General features: G+C 42.6%; 1 protein-coding gene across 1 annotated transcript; it reads left to right on the top strand.

The window, feature by feature from the left end:
- The first annotated feature begins 9,257 nt into the window (after positions 1-9,257).
- Positions 9,258-18,953, top strand: MFSD4B (major facilitator superfamily domain containing 4B). Its single transcript, XM_032408060.1, is given in 5 exon segments — positions 9,258-9,655; positions 11,479-11,647; positions 12,789-12,905; positions 14,159-15,369; positions 15,371-18,953. Coding segments are annotated over 5 exon segments (1,584 nt in total). The 5' UTR covers positions 9,258-9,604; the 3' UTR covers positions 15,407-18,953.
- Positions 18,954-20,490: the final 1,537 nt, after the last annotated feature.

The raw sequence follows: 20,490 nt of genomic DNA, 5'->3' as shown, positions 1-20,490 counted from the left end.
TGTGCTTTCTGAGGTTTTCAATCTAAATAATGGATACTAGACATGATGCAAATGTGTGCATTCTCATGTCATGATGAAAAAACTTCGGTGGATTTAAGTGTTTTTGTAATTGAAATTACAGCTTCACTGATGAACCCGAGGGTAGGTGTATACAGAAGGGCCTCAGGAGCGGGCTTGCTGGCAGGGGGGCGTGGCGTGGGGGTACGTGAGGTCCGGGTTAGGAGGGCAGCGGAAACCACCCTTTGGGGCGCAAGTGAGCTGAGGCTCTGGTCTCCCTTCCTCTTCTAAGCACACTAATCCCACCATGGGGCCCTACCATCATGACCTCATTGAAACCTAATTACCTCCCAAAGGGCCTACCTCCAAATACGAGCACACGGGGCGTTGGGGCATCAACATAACTTTGCAGGGCAGGGATACAATTCAGTCCAGAGCAGATTATTTTTGTTTCCTTATGAAATCATCATCAAAGAAGCCAGGAAAGAGTTGAAAACCTAACCAGGGAGCTCCAATAAACTGTTACTGAGTAATGTTTTCGAGTATATAATTAATGTTCCCTAATTGTCCAGGAACATAGTAGTATGATAAACTATTTATGACATTATATAAACCAGATAGAAGCTGGGTGTTATGAATATGCTATTTTGGCATGCTAGGTCCATGTCCTGGCCCTAACTCCTCATTCTTGTGGCTTTCCAAGCCCCTTGTTTTGACTTAGCAGCTCAGCTCCCGTTCTTCACTAGGCTCTTTTTTTTTTTTTTTTTTTAAGATTTTATTTATTTATTTGACAGAGAGAGAGCTAGCGAGAGCAGGAACACAAGCAGAGGGAGTGGGAGAGGGAGAAGCAGACTTCCCAGCGAGCAGGAAGCCCGATGCAGGGCTCGATCCCAGGACCCTGGGATCATGACCTGAGCCGAAGGCAGACGCTTAACGACTGAGCCACCCAGGCGCCCCACTAGGCTCTTTTTTTAATGACTCAGTTTGACTCATTCTCATGGATTTTGACTATTTCAGCTCCCTTCGCTGGGCTCCCAACAGGTCTCCCCACTCAAATAACAGATAGAAAGCATTTGTGTTTCAAGCTAATGGACAACTGAGCTGACCCTGCCGCAGCCTCCCCAGTAAGAGCTGGGTTAGGTGGACATTTTCCACTGTACATAATCTCTCCCTTTGAAGGAACCTCCAAGTTAGATTTGAGTTCTGAGGGCCATATTTTTCACATCATTGGAGGCTTCCCTGTATCAAGATGAGTACCAACGGGTGGCTTGGGGTGAGGCACGGAGCAATGCAGCCCGCCTACAATTTCCTTTAGTTCCTTACCCTCAGCCACTCTAAATAAAGCTATAATTGAAGTAAAAATGGTTTATCTTGAATAAAAGTCCCCTAACTCTTCCGACCAGATTGTTATCTTATGCCTTCTTCTATAGAAATTCTGAAGCTACCACTGAGCATGTATGCACAGAACACACACACACACACACACGGCCATGGGGATTTTGCCTCCGTACCCACCCTTCCATTCTTACCAAGCCACTCTGGTGCAAATATAATGATCACTTCAGGAATCTGTGTAATGAAACCACTGAAGTTATTGCCCTTTCTCTAGTTTCTTCCTACTCCAGTTCAACTGGCCAGTACGGCCTGCTGATGTTCTTAGTCCTCTGCTTTCATCATGATACTCTTACTACTCAAAAACCTATCATAGCTTCCTAAAGTCGAAAGATTATGTCTTCAGTTTGGTTTTCAAAGCTCTTCACAATCTGGCCCCCAAATGCCTTTCCAGACTTACCTATTACCACTTAGTAAAAGTGGTCAACTCATTATTTTTAACTCTACTTTGGAGTTAAAACTCCAAAGCAAACAGGAGTTCCTGTTTGCTTTTCTCTCTGCCCTTCAGCTACTCCACCTTGATTTCTCTGTGCAAATTCCCAAGCTTTTCTGCCTCAACTTTTCACTTTGACATATTTTGAGTAATTTGTTTACCTCAGATTTTATTAAATTCTTCCTTCACTGATCTAGGATTTGCTCTCAATTCTTCCTAGATGTCTACAATGGAACTTTTCAGTGACTCTTTTTTATCCTAGTTTTGGTTACAATTTTGTCAAGGAATTATTAAAACACAGCTCTCTCTGCTCTCCATCCATGCTCCTCTCTAGTGTATTCTTCCAACTCATCTGGAAAATCCTTAACATAAGGCCCACGCAACCAGAAACCCTGCTTGCTCTCTCATTTTCTACCAACCCTCCCTTCACTCATACTGCTCCAGCCATGCCGGCCTTTTTATTTCTCAAATACACCAAGCTCACTCCGGCTACTGGATCCTTGTACCTGCTGTTCTTTCTGGCATGCTCTTCCTGCAGGGCTGGTTCCCTCACTTCAAATAGGGTTCGGTTCAAATGTCACTCACAGGCTCCTTCTCCAACATTGCCTTAGTTTAAAATAACCCCTTTCCATCACTCGCTATGTCCTTTATTCTGCTATATTTTTCTTTAGGGTACTCATCACTATCGACATATTACAAATGCATTTGTTCATTTTCTACCTTGTCCACGAGGGCAAGAACTTTTGTCTGCTTTTTTCACTGTTAGATCTATGCCTGGCACAAACCAGGTATTTAATAATTATTTAATGAGTAAATCAATGAACAGGTGGGCTTTTATATAGTTTGCGTAGAAATTAAAAAAAAAAAATACTGCTACTGGTGTTTGTTCCTAGGTTAGCAACACAGTCTCTGTCATTGTGGGGATTTCTGCAAAGGTGCTGGACTTTGCCCAAGCAGATGGTAGCAAGTGTGGTATTAGATGGCAGGGATTAAGCCAGAACGGCTTGGCTCCAGGGCAGAGCAGCACTGAGCCCTGGGTACGTGGCCGCCTCAGCGCCTCTGTGCAGAGGAGGAAGGCGGGATCTCTTACAGAGCACTTCAAGCCCTAGAGGAGTTTCCCTTTTTTTATGCAGACGACTCTAATTGCTCCTGAAGCACTTAGTACTTTAAGAAATGCTAGTCTATTTCTATTTGAGCCTACAGTAGCCAATCTCTCACTTTGGGCTGCTTTGTTTTTATTCTCTTGATAAGTCAATTTTGGCTAATAACAGTACAGTAAGCCAAAGATTTTATCTTATCAAAACAGCAAAGGAGACCATTATGATGGCAGATCAAAGAGTCCTATAGTCTTGAATGTTAGAATGAACCCCGTTAAAGGAAATTCTAATTTTTTTTTTAAAAAGGAAATTTAAAAATCAGTAAGTTTTAACTTTTTTTTTTTTTTTAAAGATTTATTTATTTATTTGGGAGAGAGAGAACGAGTGGGGGGAGCGGCAGGCAGAGGGAGAAGCAGACTCCCCGCTGAGCAGGGAGCCTGATGCGGGGCTCCATCCCAGGATCCCAAGATCATGACCTGAGCGAAGGCAGATACTTAACTGACTCAGCCACCCAGGTGCCCCTAAGTTTTTATTTTTAATGAGATAAAAAAATTCCATCAGACACCCATGTCAGATCCTTTCAGTATTATTTTGAACTTTTCAAAGTACATAGGGCAAACAAAAGTGGCTCGGTGGTTCAGCTGGGCTCTTGGTTTCAGCGCAGGTTGTGATCTCTGGGTTGTGGAATTGAGCCCCGTGTCCCTGAGTCAGGCTCCCAGCTCAGTGGGGAGTCTGCTTGACATTCTCTCCCTCTCCCTCTGTTCCTCCCCCTGCTCACGCACTCTCAAATAGATAGATAAATATTAAAAAAAAAAAAAGCTATATTTATTTTCAACTGAAAAAAATGGCCCATCAACATTTTTATTTCTCCTGAATTGTCTCACACAAAACCTTTATCCTATTAGCCTAAAGAGAAATCTGCACAAAACAGTACCCTATTTTCATCACACTTTCTTAAAAGGTGGTGAGTGACCTCTGGAGGCAATTGGACAAAATATCCTGCTGCTTTCGGGAGTGAAGCGGGGAGAATTAGAAAGTAGATCCTTCCATTTAGAGAAGGTTGTTGTTGTTGTTTGCAAGTTTAATCAGGATGAATTAAAACATTTAACTTTAAAATTAGTTTACTGAACCTCAATTCAGTTTAGTAGTGTTTATTAAGTATATAATACAATGCTACATGCTACAGGGGAGATAGAGATACAAAACTTTGAGGTTACAATCTACTAGGAAACTAAAGATACATGCTAAAATATTTATAATACAAGCTAGAATGTGGAAGAAAATTGAGGAGTGGCACAACTACACAGGAATTCAGATTTTTGGTTAGGGTGACCAGAGAAAGTCTACTACATTCAACAAACATTTACTGAAGACCCACTTTGTGCCAGGCACTATGCTAAAGGATAAGATTTTATTTATTTATTTAGAGGGAGAGTATGAGCTGGGGGAGGGACAGAGGGGGAGGGCAAGGGAGAGAATCTCCAGCAGACTCCATGCTGAGCCACCTTGGGGCTCCACACGGGGCTCCATCCCATGATCCTGAGATCATGACTGAGCCAAAACCCAAGAGTCGGACCCTCAGCCAACAGCCACCCAAGTGCCCCATGCCTAAGCAGATTCTTAAAGGTAGGAATAGTTCTGGTATTGCTTTGGCATCATAAGCCTACTCTTGTCTATCTCTCCCATTAATTACAACTAAAAACTCATGACAAAATAGAGACAACCACTGCCTCAGGACTCTGAAAAGTGAAAGCTTGTGAAGGGAAGGCACAAGTTGGAAAAGAAACCATCCAGGGGATCGGTTTCCTGGCCTTTTTTCCTCTTTCTCCTTGTGGTTTTGTCCTGAGGAGAGGGCCCATGTGGGAACTGTTTGGCTGCATGAGTAGTTAACACTCTGATAGAAACCCTGTCTCTCTATCCAGGGATACTGAGGGAAGGTCCAGGGAACTGAGAAAAGGGTCCTCTGTGAGTTGGAAAGTGAGTAGGGAGGAGGGAGAGGACAGGGTCACAGAAGGTGATTCCTAATTTTGTGTAGGAACCACTGTAAGTTTTATTTTTATTTTTTAAAAAGATTTTATTTATTTATTTGACAGAAACACACCGAGAGAGGGAACACAAGCAGGGCGAGTGGGAGAGGGAGAAGCAGGCCTCCTGCTGAGCAGGGAGCCCGATGCGGGGCTCGATCCCAGGACCCTGGGATCATGACCTGAGCCGAAGGCAGACGCTTAACGACTGAGCCACACAGGTGTCCCATCCACTGTAAGTTTTAGGTTCAGGGCTGAGCTGCACTTGTCTGCAAGAGACCCAAAGCAGCACAGCAAAAGCTTTGACAACTAACAGTTACTCATGGGCCCCTGAGTGGTACATGTTCAGGACAGACCCAGAGCAACAGAGCAGAGGCTTTGAAAACTGAACTGAGATTGAAACCATCACAGAAGGTGATACAAAACTTGTAATGTAAACTCAATCAGGTTGATCGCCTGCTTAAACAAACATACATTCTCCAGAGGAGGATTTTAACAGGATCCAGAGGCAGCGCAATGTTAACTGTCACTATGTTCAGGAGGCGACAGAAAATGACCTGTGTAAAAATTAATAGGAGGAAACTTTGTTTAAAATGAAGTCAGGAGGCCAGCAGGGGGAGCTCTCATGCCCTGCCACTCGTGGTCAACTGCAGATCCAACAGCAGGAGATGTACTTGCAAATAGGCAAGTTGGGTACTACTTCTAAATACTACCTTAGTATCCTAGCAGGAAGGAAGAGAGGTTTTCCTCCTCCTCTGGCAACAGCCCAGTCCATGAGAGACCGTCACAACTCAGTCAATGAAAAGCCACTATACTTTGAATTCCCGCTTTACTCCAATGGGCTTTTTGTTTATAACAGTTCTCCCAACTTCCCCCTTTCTTCCATAAAAGAGGAGTCCTCTCCTTTGTTCTCCAGACTTGCTAATGGCTTTGCCATTGCTTGCGGCCCCAGACTGCAATTCTCTGCTCTTCCCAAATAAATCCATTTTTGCTGGTAAAATAACTACTGGCTGTTTTATTTTTAAGGTTAACACCTGTCATACAAAGAACCAGGAAAATGTGGCCAAATCCTGAGGGAAAAGACAATCACCAAAACAACTCTGAGATAACACAGGTGTTGGAATATTCAAAGACTCTAAACCTGCTATTATATGTTGCAGGAGGTAAAGATAAACACACGTGAGATAAATATAAAGAAAGACATTTTCAGCAGAGAAACAAAGCATGAAAAAGAACCAAGTGGAAATTTTGAACTGAAAAGTACAGTATCTGAAAGAAACAAGTTCACTGGATAGGTGTAATAGCACAGTGGAGATGATGAAAGAAAGCAGCAGTGAACTTGAAGATAGATAAATTAACAGAAATTACCTGAACTGAAGAGCAGAACGGGCTAAAAAGGCTGGAGAAAACAGAACATAGGAGCATCAGGGACCTGTGCAACAGTATGAGAAGGTCTAACATACAAGACAGACAGGTGAAAGCGGCTGAGAAAAATTATGTGAAAAAGTAATGGCTAAAAACTTCCCAAATTTGGTGGAAGACGTATATTTACAGATTCCAGAAGCTTGGTGAACTTGATGAACTTAAATTCAAGGAAAGTCATGCCTAGATCTGTCAAAATCAAACTACTGAAAGACAAAGGTAAAGAAAAAAAATCTTGAAAGCAGCCAGAGAAAAATGAAATACTACATAAAGAGCAAGGATTGAATGCAGAGTCCAGGGTAGCTAAAAGACACTGGAACATCTCCAGGTGTGGAAAGTAAGGGACTATGAATCAGAAGCCTATATGCAGTGAAAATATTTTCAGTAATGAAGGTGAAATAAAATTTAACTATCTAGGTTAACATAAAAATCCTTATTTTTTTCTCTTAAATTCTTTAAAATATATATGATTATTGAGACGATAGGCAGGAATAAGGCAGGTGCTCTCAGTTAGGGGAGACTAAGCTCCTGTAACAAAAATTCAGTGATTTAAGCAACAGGTTTGGGGCACCTGAGTGGCTCTGTCAGTTAAGCACCAGACTCTTGATTTTGGCTTAGGTCATGATCTCGGTTGTGAGAATGAGCCTCGTGTCGGGCTCCACGCTCAGCAGGTAGTCTGTTCGAGGTTTTTTTCCTCTCTCTCTCTCCCCCTCTGTCCGCCCCCACCCCAATGAACAAACAAACAAACAAATCTTTAATAAAACAACCGGGGGCGCCTGGGTGGCTCAGTTGGTTAAGCGACTACCTTCGGCTCAGGTCATGATCCTGGAGTCCCGGGATCGAGTCCCGCATCGGGCTCCCTGCTCAGCGGAGGGTCTGCTTCTCCCTCTGACCCTTCCCCCCTCTCATGTGCTCTCTCTCATTCTCTCTCTCTCAAATAAATAAATAAAATCTTTAAAAAACAACAACAACCGGTTTTTTAACAGTCAGAGGGAAGAATTCTCTCTGGCCTTTCTGCTCACATTCTATTGGCGTCCTTAACAGCAAATTCAGCTGGGAAATGTAGGGGGCTAGGGCAGTCATGCACTGGGTTATAATTCAATTACTTAGGAAGGGCAAATGGATTTTGATGAATAGCTAGCAGCCTCTCCCACAGCAGGTGAAAGAGAAAGGAGGCATTTTGGATAGAGGGGACCATATGATCAAAGGTAAGGAAGAGAGAAGCCACACGTAAGGAACTAATAGCAATTTTGATGTTGTTGGAATGTAAAGAGATAAAGCTAGAGAGGTGGGTGGGGAGCAAATGAAGTTGGATTTTATTCTTGAGGAGTTGAAGGGTTTTATGTAGCAGATTTTCATTTCAGTGAGCTACTCAGGGGTGAAAGATGAGAGAACAGAAGACTAGAGGGGAGAAAACCCATTAGGAACTTAGGGGAATAGTTTTGGTGAGAGGTGATAAAGTTTTAAAAGTAGGCTGTGATAATAGCATAGAGGGCTGGTTTCAGAAATATCATCTGTTGAGGTAAAATTGGCAGGACTTGATGAGGAGGGAGAAAGAGAAGCATCAAGGCAGGATCTCACTTTCCTTACAAAGATGACTGGGTGGGTGGTGATACCAGCATGGAGTATCAAAGAGCAGGGGCAAATTTATTTAGGAAAAAAAGGAGTTTGGTTTTAGGTGATAAAGATGAAATACTGTGAAGCTTGAATTCCTACAGAATAGTTTTGGTTATATTAAATCTCAGTGAGCCAGTTGGAGGTGTGTCGCTCAAAGACAGAACTCCTCCATGGAGGAGGCACACAAAATCCTTTGTAACCTGCTTCTCATATAACCTTCTGTTCTCTTTAATACATATACATTTTGTTTCAGCCACATCGAACTTTTCTCAAAGAGGCCTTCCCTGACTCTGAAATCTAAAACAGGTTCTCTTACATCACAGCCTCTGTACTTTCTGAGGTAACCTGGGAAGGGCTTAATGACCAAATGGATGGGTCTGGAGAGATGGGGTGGAAAGGAAATGATGAGGAGATTTAGGTTTGTAGTCTGGGAGCCTAAGTGCGTAAAAGTAATTGGGTGCAAAAGCACATTTCCGATAGACAATAACAAATATTCGCACGTCTTGAGGCCGTGGTCTGGTCAAAGAGCAAAAGGAAACAAAAAGCTGGAACTGGATAAAGAAGACAAGGCCTTTCCTTTTCTGCAAGCACACCTTTCCTCAGGGATCCTGGAAATCCACGTCCTGCTCCACTTCCTGACAACAAGGGTATTGTTTGCAGGGACTGGAGCCGGAGTGTGCTTGAGACCTCAGCTTTGGGTCGGGACTTCTCTTGAGCTACTGTTACACCATGTACAGCCCCTGACCTTGGGCACGTTGCTGCTTATTCTCTATGACTTAATCCAGCTGTCTGTAAAACGAGGAAAACGTGGAATTTGGAGTGTTGTTCTGAGGATTCATTGAGCTAATACCCGGGAACGCTTACATATGAGGTTCAACAAATGTGGCGGAGTGACAGATGGACGACATAGCTCAGAGGAGCGAGGGCAGCAATTCTAGAAAGCTGTATAAGGGACAGACCGGGCTCCCTTTGCCCTGCGAGGAGACCCGGGGAGCAGGTGCAAAGCCATACCCAGCTAAGCTTGGCCAGCTTTTTCGCCCGCAAGGGCGTGGCCGCGTCTTACCTCACGATCCGTCGGGTCCCAGGCTGCAGCTTCAGCTCACTCCGCCACGGGGCGCCCGCTTGCGGGGCCTCTGTGGGCTCAGCTGTGTGTGATGCGGCGGCCTGGGCGCCCACGTCCGGTCTCCCAGGCAACCACATAAACTTCCGGTTTGAGAGAGGCCGCGGTTGGCGAGAGGCCACATTTCCGCCACGTGACGCCCTCCGGCACCTTGCCGGCTGAAGGGCTCGCGTCACCGGCCTGCAACACCCGGCGTTTTCCCGAAGTTCGACTTCCCCGCCCTGACCAGGGGGCAGTTCCTGGGGAAGTGGCTCCAGCCGGGACGGCCGGGCCTGCAGGGGCGGAGCCGGGGCTTGGCTCCCAGTGCCCGAGGCTCCGCTGAGAAGCCGGGCGGCAGCAAGACCGCTTCTCCTGAGCCGCCGAACTGGAGTTGGAGCTGGAACTCCGTGGGGCCGGGGCCCCGGCTGCCGGGCAGCGGCTCCTCGGGGCCGAGGCCGCGGCGGAGAATGAGGCGGAGGCGGTGGTGGTGGCGGGCTCCCGGCGGAGCCGCCAGGCTGGAAGCATGCTGCGCTGGTTCATAACCGTGATCCTGTGTGCTGCCTTCCTGGGGCTGGTGAGAGCCGGGGCTGGAATCCTCCCAGGCGGGGGCGTAAGCGGGCGTCCTGCAGAGAACGCCGGCTTCTGAGTTCGAGTCTCGCTTCTGCCACTTGCAAACTGTGTGACCTTGGGCGCGTTCGTCTGCCCCAGCCTTGGTTTCTTAATCTGAAAAATGGGCACAGTTCTACTGTTGGTTATTGTCAAGTGGGAAATTGATTTTCCTAATATATTTGCCAGTTCCAGCAAACCTTCCTACTTCTCCTACGTGGGGTGGGGGAGATAGATGCAAGGGGGTGTTGCCAGGCCTATAGCCCCTCCCCCTTGAGCCCACGCAGACCCCAAATTATTACACAAAGCTGCTTTTCTGGGATTTCCTCTTCCTTGTCTGACCAAATTCAGCCAACTCCTTATTTTTGCAGACGGGGCAAAATAGACCCATAGAGGGAAAATGACTTTTCTGGACCACACAGCTGGGTTTAAGTGGTGGAGGCAGGAATAATATGTCTCTTATTCTACCCACAATCCTATGTAAAACAAACCTTTAGATCCTTCAGTTTTTGTTTTTAAGAGCGAACTGCAAGGCTAGAAGCGCCTTTTGACAAACCCCTTGGGTGCCCCACGATTCCCTTATTTCTGGAGATGGTCCTCTCATCACTTGTCTGGAATATTGGGCTCTTGGGGATTTGGTAGGGTGAGTCCTCTGAGGAGAGTCACTTCTCAGAGAGTCCTCTAAGGAAGTCACTTAGCGTCTTTCGCTTGAGCCACAGGGGATTCCTGGAGTATTTTAATTTGAAAAAAGAAAAATCATTGCAGACGCTTCTTGAGCCCTCACCTTGTGCCAGGTCCTGTTTTAAGTGCTTTACAAGGAGGAAGTAATTTGATTGGAGATGGAGCTCAGCCTTCCCTCCATGTACCAAGTGCTTGCTCTGCTCTGGCTTGGGCAAGACGCACACCCGTGTTTTGAGCAGAGCAGTCCAATTAGAATGAATTATTCTTGAAGCATAGACAGAAGCATTTTTTTTAAGTGTCCAACAAATATTCTCTGATGGCTTGGGGTTTTCTTTGAAGAAAAATACAGATTTAGAAACGTTTGATTTGTCTATTTTCTGTGTATTTTGTATGTGTCAGAGGAAGGACACCATGTACATCCAGAAATATTGCTGTTTTAACACCATAAAAAAACAGGAATGCTGTTTTAATGGTTTGATAATTTAAATTTTTAACATCTAAATTCCTGTGTTATTTGTGCATATAGTATATTTCAAAGTGCACAAAACTTTCAAAAATGATTTTGATGTTACATTTTACTGTTAATACAAGAGTCTTTTGTGGTATTGTTCAAAAAGGAAACAAAATTGTAGCAGAGAGCCAAAAAAATTAAAGAATTTTTTTTTAGACTTGAGAGTTGTCAAAACTAGAAAACCAATAGTATTTGACACACCACATTCAGTAGCCTGTAGTCTAGGAGTCCTAGTACTGTCATCCTGAATTTTTCCGACTGTGAGATTTAAAGTAATCCCCTACATTACACTGAAATCCCCTCCTCCTTTTTTATTTTTATTTTTTAATTTAATTAAATTTTTAGATGTGGGGGAGGGGCAGAGAGAGGGAGAGAAAGAATCTCAAGTAGGTTCCAAGCCCAGCATGGAGCTTGATCTCACAACCCTGCGGTCAGGACGGAGCTGAAATCAAGAGTGTGAAATCCAGAGTCGGCTGCTCAACCAACTCAGCCACCCAGGTGCCCCTCCTCCTCCCTTTTTAATAGTGAAAAAAACTACCACATAGATAGACATTATTTTAATGATTGTAAGTGAAAGGTTTTGTCTTTTTAAATTTTAGGGAATGAGTGTTGCTATACTGGGACCGACATTTCAAGATTTGGCAACAAATGTGAACCGCAATATTAGCAGTCTTTCTCTGATTTTTGTGGGCCGTGCCTTTGGATTTTTAAGTGGCTCAGTGATTGGTGGAATTCTTCTTGACATTATGAATCATTTTCTACTTTTGGGTAAGTAAAGACCAATTTTAGCTTTTTATGACTTTCAAGGAATTTACGCTTTGTTTTTAAAAATGAAACATTTTATGGTTGACAACTCAGATGAGTAGTGTTCAGGCATCCTCGGTGAAAATCAGGTTTCCTTGATGCCTGTTTTCATCTCAACAATTATAGGGAATCTATGCAGGGCCGCTCTGGAAATTTAGATTAGCCCTAGAATGTGTTACTATCTTTAGCCTTCCTGACCATCAGTGTAATTTAGGCACCACCCCTGGATCACATACTAGTTGTCCAAAGAACTCTGCTTGTCAGGGTTTAGGGCAGATCTCCTGGGGCCACCAGAGATCAGAATGAATTCCTTGAACCTGCCCAGGCTAGGCCCTGAACTGAGAATGAAGGTGGGAAGTACTGGGGGCAAAAGGACGTAGGCTAAATTTTTGTCCCAGCCGCCCCATGTTAATGATGCCTCCAGACCTCTCTACCTCGCCCTTCAAGTAGATGGCAAAGCTTTTAACTTACTCTTTTTTGAATAAATAGACACGTTTAAAGAAAATCTGGATTAATGTGATAAAAGTGCTTTGGAAGTAAGGACAATAATTTACTGTTGTTGATGAATAAATGAATAATTACTCAGATTTCCAAAGTGGGTTGAGAACATATAGATCTCTTGTATTTCCCTCCTTATTCCCAAGCTAAATTACTTAATACATTTCTACTACAAACTATCATAAATGCATTTTATTTTTCTTTTTAATTTTTTACCTCATACCTAAAAGTCTTTTTAATTTGATGTATGTATGTGTGTATTTATTTATTTAGATTAAAAGTCTCTTTTTAAAATATGAAATATTTAAATAAATTTTTGAGTTGTCAGTTTTGCTATAAAACTTTGCCCTGTAGTATATGGTTTGATTATCAGCAATGCTAGAAATGTACTCATATTAGATTAACTTATATTTTATAGTCCATAAATATTATGAAAGCTTGTAAAGGAAATAACCATTTATGGATGCTGAACCTCTTATCCACTTACTGTTACCCAATTGTAATTTGACCTACTTTGCATTTATGGGAATTTCTATGATGTTGACTTGATTTATGACTCCTTGCATGAATACTGTTTTTTATAGCTGACTTTTACCTTTCTTCTCAGGCGTGTCAATGTTGACCACCACAGTTGGTCTTTATCTTGTTCCATTTTGTAAGACAGCAGTATTACTGATTGTCATGATGTCCGTCTTTGGTGTTTCAGCTGGCATTCTCGATACAGGTCAGTGAGCCCTGCAGGGTCATCTCTGGGAGTAGGGACTTTCTACTAGAAAAAGTAGAGCAGATGACATCAAATTGTCATTTGCAGTGTAAAATGACACCGACCTACTGAATTGCTCATGGGGTCACCCAGTCAGAACTACCCTCTGGGAACTACTACTCTTGCCAAGTAGGGTGCCTGTTTTTGGCAATTCATGGAGTGAATTTAAGGAATTTTGTTCAGTGAGAGATTATTGATTTGCAGTACCCAAACAGGAAAGGGTCCCCCATGTGGGTAATTATGGTGCAGGTGAGTGGGCTTTCATTTTGGGATAGAACTTTATCAGTGTAGTATGGGAGGAATTCATGGGTTAATAGGTTAAACCAACTTTGGAACCATATTTGACTGAGGAATCATAGAAGCAGCTATCCAATTTAAAAAGCCCTCTGCCTTTTGAACTAAGAGAAACCTGTGCTGTGTATTACTTTCCTTCTCTCTTTTTTTCCCCTCTCAAAAGCTCCTGTCTTCCTGCAGGAGATCCTCTTCATGTGTCTTGTTATCTTTTAAAACCTACTAAACAACATACTTGGCATTTGTCCACCCCTAAAACCAGCTCTCTTCTTCCCCTGCTCTATTGTTACCTGATATATCGGGGATATTTTATACTTTAGGCTTAGTTTGGTCGTGAAATTATGGGGTACAATTGTATGTTTATCTGCAAATATGTTAAAAAAGAGAAAGATAACACAACACTTGATGCTTCTTGCCTTTCACCTTTGTTTCCTGTAATGGGCCCAGCAGAATTCTACAGTGTTCAGGTTTCTGAACATGTGTTTTGCATCTGCTATATACCTAAATAATTTTCCTCAACTGGTTATTTGGTAATTTGGCCATTATCTCATGGTAATATATATTTAAAATGTTTACAAGTAAATAAATATCCACCTCTTTCCCACCCTCCCCACCCCCTGCCAGCCTCGTATTAGAACTGTCTTGTAAAAAGCCTTGGGCTAAGGTGCCTGGCTCTAGGAGGTCGTGGTTTACTAGCTTGTAGAATCCATTTGTGAGTATGTGATGTTCCGATGCTTAGAGTTCTGTGGTGATGTAGGTTAGAGTTCCTTAATCATAAAACCGACCGAGTTGCCACATTTGATGACTGAGAATACCTTCATCCCTGTGCCATGTAAAATAGACTCATCCTCCTCCTGATAGTAGTGAACTGTTTTTTGCTAAATTACCATGATTAAATAATTTTCCTCATCTTTCATTGGTAGGTGGTAACGTCCTAATCTTGGCTATCTGGGGGGACAGAGGAGCCCCACATATGCAGGCCTTACACTTCAGTTTTGCCTTGGGTGCCTTTTTGGCTCCACTGCTGGCTAAGTTGGCGTTGGGCACGACGGCGTCTGCTGAACACCACGCGGAGCCTGACTCTAACCATTCTGCCCTCAACCAGTCATCTGAAGCGGACTCAGAATCTCTACTCGGAGCACCTGACAATGTGAATTTACTGTGGGCGTATGCTGTTATCGGTACTTACGTTTTTGTAGTTGCTATCTTTTTTTTGGCTCTGTTTTTAAAGAAGAGCTCAAGGCAGGAAAAAGCAAAAGCATCTGCTCAGAGGTCTCGAAGAGCTAAATACCATAATGCCCTTCTTTGTCTCCTTTTTCTGTTCTTCTTTTTTTACGTTGGAGCCGAGGTAACATATGGCTCTTACGTTTTCACGTTTGCGACCAGCCACGCAGGCATGACGGAAAGTGAAGCGGCTGGGTTGAACTCCATCTTCTGGGGGACCTTTGCAGCCTGCAGGGGCCTAGCAATCTTTTTTGCTACATGTTTACAACCTGGAACCATGATTGTGTTAAGCAACATTGGCAGCCTGACATCATCCTTATTGTTGGTGCTTTTCGACAAGAGCCCAGTTTGTCTCTGGATAGCGACTTCGGTATATGGGGCCTCGATGGCAACCACGTTTCCCAGTGGTGTTTCTTGGATTGAGCAGTACACAACCATCCATGGGAAATCTGCAGCATTTTTTGTAGTCGGTGCTGCCCTGGGAGAAATGGCTATTCCTGCAATAATTGGAATTCTTCAAGGACAATACCCTGATTTGCCTGTAGTTTTGTACACCTGTTTGGGGGCATCGATGGCCACTGCTATTTTATTTCCCGTGCTCTATAAATTAGCCACCTCACCTCTCAGTCAGCAGCGAAAAGAACACACAAAAAGCGAGGACCAGAAAGCTTTGCTGTCTAGTTCTGAGCTAAATGACTATGAGGAAGACAATGAAGAAGAGGATGCAGAAAAATGGAATGAAATGGATTTTGAAGTGATTGAAATGAATGATACAATGAGGAATTCTGTAATAGAGACATCTAAAAATATTTTGATGGAGCCCTTGGCTGAAGTCTCCAGTCAATTCCACTCCAGTGCAGTGGTATTGGAGTCCCCTCGAGTTAATAGTGGCCAGTTCCCTGTGAATCACCTTGCAAGAAACCAGGCTAAGAGGGACTAACACCTAGAGAAGATGGATTATTCTGACCTCCTTGAATAATCTCCAGTTGTAAAGAAGCCAGTCAGAGCAGAGCATTAACAGATCTTCAACATGCTTTGGGGATCAAAATTTCTAGGTCAGAGTATAGCAAAAGCTACAAAGTTTTGAAAGGTTCTGTAATTCCAGAGTTTTCCATAAAGAACAAATGGTCTCGTCCGGCAGGATCTTACTGTGAGGCTGGTGTTTGGCATGTGGCTGATTAGGTAATGTTTTATGGTCTCCACCCCTCAGAGCGTGCAAAGAAGGTGTTTGTTGTTGAGAAGTTGGGTGCTGTTCTAATAGAACGAAACCATCTAGTAGTTGAATTGATTAGCTGAATAAATGATCAGTCTTCAGTATTCTACCAGGGAAGTAGAGGAGTGTCATTTCATAAAAGAGCAACTTTGAAAATGGACAGAGATTTTTATTAATTGCTTTGCCCTCCCTGTAGTGTTGCGCTGGAGAATGCTGATTCCTCATTTGATTTCTGATTTCTATCAGGAGAACACAGAACAGGGCCCTAGAGACCCGGCTTCAGGACTGCTGCTCACTAGTTTTCTGGCCCTGCACTCAGTCCTTAAATAGGCCTTGTTTATCTGTCTCCTGATCTGTGATTCTATTAGTGAAAATGAGATGATTTTCAAACTAGGAATCCATAAGTTTCAAAGTTTGTGCAAGGAAAAAAAAGTAAAAAAAAAAGTTTGTGCAGTGTGTCTGTTAGAAATAACGTAAGTCCCATCCATTCTTCATTTCAAATGAGAAGTGAAACAAAAGTGATAGTTTTGAGAATACTGATTGTGAATACATGTCAATTTAAGAGACTCAGTGTTTAATAATTACTGCAAAACACATTTTTCAGTACTGTGTTTCATCAGTTCTAAGATGCACCTTTTTTCACATTTTTAACATCTCTGAAATCAGAATATGTCTTAAAGTCAGTGGTCACTTAACATTTTGTGATGAAATTTAATTGACAGTTATCCATGTACATATACAAAATAATGTTGCATGTTATAATCGGTGTCTTACAGTAATTCATTCAATTATGGAGATTTTACTATTTTTACAGATATTTTAAAAAGAAAAGTTATTTTTATATGCTGATTTTCTTGATGTTCAAGTGGGATTTGGAGATGCAATGTTCCAACTTTAAAAGCTGCTTGAGAATTACTATGTTAGTAGTGGGGCCTACCTTAGTAATGAAGTCTGGGTCTGGGCCTTGCTCGTACAGGGTTTGTTCTTTATTGAGTTTGGCTGGTAATTACATTGTAAGCACTGTAAACTACGCTGCTAGTTTAATTTACAAAGAGGCACAGTCTTCTGCAGTATTTGGAATATTTGTTCCACCCAGGGCTCTTCCTTCCTGAGTTTGAAATACCTGGGAAACCAAAATAATGATTAGAAAGGGGCTTGGTGGCCTAGGGGTCAGGGATCACAAAGGGTACTTCATATGAGTATGGCAAAGCTGGTGTGAGCTCTCCTTTGATAAATGACTAGCACTGATGACCGCTTTTGTTTACTTCTCTTTACCATGTTTTATGGTGAATAACATTTAATTTCTACCTGCTTGCAGTATGTTTGCTTTCTCTTATTTATCTAATTTCTACAAATTTGCCTTTGTTTTTTCTCGAGTGAAATGTATCTTTTTTGACCACTGCTCATTCACCTTCAATACCTGCCATAATATGGGTTTGTATATATAACCTAGCAATTTTGGAGAGGGCTGGTGGAGAAATGAACAGTAAAAAGCGTATTCTTCTTGCTCTTTTTGTATTGTACTTTTCTCTTAGCTACAACTTGGAGACCACCTGTGTTCCATTTACTGCTTTTTCTCAGGTTGTTGGAATTTAGGCAGTAGATGCTATTTGGCAGCTGGGACGCTTGCTAGAACAGGGATTCTATCTGCAGCATCTACATTTAACGGGTAGAAGATGCAGCTCAGGGAGAAAAGGATGATAATAAGAACATGGCAGAAAATTTGGAAATCCACACTGGAAAATCCACAAGAGTCCCACAAACCAAAATGTGAGTGGCCATATGAGATTGTAGGCATTGTTAAAGTTTGATGTATTTCCATATTGGAAGGATAAGACTTCGTACAATTCCAAGAATTAGCATTCATTCTAATAATCAGTCCCTAGGTAAGTGTCTGCTGATATACAAATAGCCAATACTGAAGTTTTCTATTGCTGAATAACAGATTTAGCAGTTTACAACAACATTTTTGTTTATTTTAAGTAGGCTCCACGCCTAGCATGGAGCCCAGCGTGGGGCTTGAACTCACAACTGTGAGATTGAGACCTGAGCTGAGATCAAAAGTTGGTTGCCTAACCGACCAAACCATCTAGGCGCCCTAACAACAGACATTTTTTGTCTCACAGTTTCTTGAGTCAGAAATCTGGGCATGACTTCACTGGGTCCTCTGTTGAGGGTCTCGTGGGGCTGCTGCAGTCAAGCTGTTGGATAGAACTATGCTCCATTTTGGAGCTTAGGGTTCACTTCCAGGGCCATGTATGTGGTTGACAGTATTCAGTTCCTTGCTGTGGTATGCTCAGGTCCCTGTTTTTTGCTGGCTGTGAGCTGCCATCAGCCCCAGTTCCTAGAACCTCCCATGGTTTTTTGCCAGGCAGCCCTCTGTAGATCTCTCACAACATGGCAGCCCATTTCTTCAAAGCCAGCAGGAGAATCTCTCACCCCAGTCTGCTAAGCTGGAGTCTTCTTTAACATAATCACAGGAGTGGCATCCCCTCACCTTTGCGGTATGCTCTTGGCTAGAAGCAAGTCACGGGTTCTACCCAAACTCAAGGGGGAGAGGCTAGTGCAGAGATGCGACTCATTGGGTGTTACCTTAGCGTGTGTATGCTGTACACACTCTGGTACTTGCAAAACCATGGTGCAAGAGAACTAAAAAGTTGGAGCTGGGGACAAGAAGCCCTCAGCAGTCATCGAAAGTGATTATAGGTACCAAACTGAGTGAGTGGGGGTGGAAGGCTCCATTAGGCCAGGCCAATGAACCTGATAGAAGAGATTCTGTTTGTGGGGCAATGGATGGGCTAACTCAGAGTTAGGCTTTTTTTCCCCTTGACATTTTATGTTCTTTCCCACTGTGATTTTAACTTGTTCAAACGCAGCTTCCTATAAGAGAAATAGGTAAATTTCAGTTTAGTTATATTTTCATAGTAATAATTTTCAAAGTAAAGATGCTTTGAGGGCATCTTTCAGTTACTCTTATTTTTTAAAGAAAAATCCTTTTAAAAACCTGTTTTTATCATAAAAGTAATGAAGGTATTAAAAAGTCAGCTGGAAGATTGGGGAAGTCCATAAAAATGTAAGGGACAAGTATAAGTAATTTATGCAAAGTTTTTATTTTTTTATTTTTTTTTAAAGTAAGCTCCTTGCCCAATGTGGGGCTTGAATTCCCGACCCCTGAGATCAAGTCATATGCTCTACCAACTTAGCCTACCAGGCACCCTTGTATAAGTAAGTAAGTAAGTTATTTATTTATTTATTTATTTATAAAAGATTTTATTTATTCATTTGAGGCACAGAGATAGAGAGCATGAGCAGGGGGAGAGGCAGAGGGAGAGGGAGAAGCAGGCTCCCTGCTGAGCCAGGAGCCCGATGTGGGGCTCGGTCCCAGGACCCCAGGATCATGACCTGAGCCGAAGGCAGACGATTAACCATCTGAGCCACCCAGGTGCCCCTGTATAAGTAATTTATAATTCTAAACACTTAGAAAAGTTCTTAAGATTTCTCAACATAATTTCTTGGGTAAAGGGGTAAAAAAAAAATTCCCTCCTACCAGATAAAGTTTCAGAAACAACTTGAATTTTGTGTCCAGAGTGCATTGCCACTGCAGTTGTTGGACTGGTTATTAGTTTGAAGAATTGTAACTTATTAAACAAAACAAAACAAAACAAACCTAATTGATCAGTGGAGTAACACCCTCCTAAAAACTGTGTGAGACCCGGATTACATGTAAAATGATTGCGTTTCAGGTAGAATCATTGAATAATCAGGATAGCTTTCTCATAACCAGAACTTTTGGTTTACCATAGCGGTATACCACTCCTGCCACTTAAAAGTTATTACTAAAATAGAGCTTAAGTTTCTTAGTGGAAGTAGATAACATTCTTCTGGGGTACCCTGTATCTGTATCTGTTAAGTGCCACTTGTTTTGTTCATAGTGCTCTGAATGTGTGTGTGTTTGTGTATGTGAACTCACAGATATTATGTGTGTTTGATATTTTCCTATACTGTAGGGGTGAAGTGGGGGTAGAGGTGGTAGAGAAGGGATACAAAGAAGCTTAAGGTATGATTCCAAGTTTGTTAGAAATGGCCCTTTTTTTAATTGAAAATTTTATTGCAATTATTATAGATTTACATGCAGTTGTGCCTAGTGTTTTTGTTTTTGTTTTTTCTAAATTTGTTGAGCGAGGGATACTTGCTCAATCTGGAGAGTAGAGAACTAGGCTAGTGCTTCTCATACGTTTATGTGCATTTGAATTGCTTGTTAAAATATAGATTCTAATTCAGTAGTACCTGGGATAGGGGCTGGGATTCTACATTTCTAACAAGCTTTTACATGATGGGGAACTATTGGCCTGTGGACTGACCACATTTTGGGTAGCAAGATTCACTTTTTGAGAGGGTCAAATTCTTTGCTACTCTAGGGAATTCAGTTTGTTTTGCTTCAGCTTTTCTAAATCTGACCCTAAATCTGTAGGAGTCTGTATTCCCATGCGCCCCCTCCTCTCTCTTAACACACAAACCCCAGACTCTATTCTGAGTTCCCTTCAGTCCTCTCCATTTACTGCATTGGCTGTTGAATATTTATTTCTTATGTCTGTTGAATGCCTCCTATTTGGCTGTCTCTGTGAGAGGTGTTATGTTACACTGGTGAAAGATCAGAAGGTTCCTACCTCCGTGGAACCTACCCTCTAAAGCAGTACCATCCAGTAGGATTTCCCACAATGATGGGAACATTTTATATCTGCACTGCCCAGTAGCCACTGGTCACATGTGGTGAATTGAGCCCTTGAAATATGGCTAATACAAATAAAATGAATTTTT

Source organism: Phoca vitulina, unplaced genomic scaffold (assembly GCF_004348235.1).
Source record: "Phoca vitulina isolate PV1807 unplaced genomic scaffold, GSC_HSeal_1.0 scaffold9, whole genome shotgun sequence".
Taxonomy (NCBI): domain Eukaryota; kingdom Metazoa; phylum Chordata; class Mammalia; order Carnivora; family Phocidae; genus Phoca; species Phoca vitulina.
Note: the sequence above shows the minus strand (reverse complement) of the source record. Positions and strands in the feature narration are given on the sequence as shown.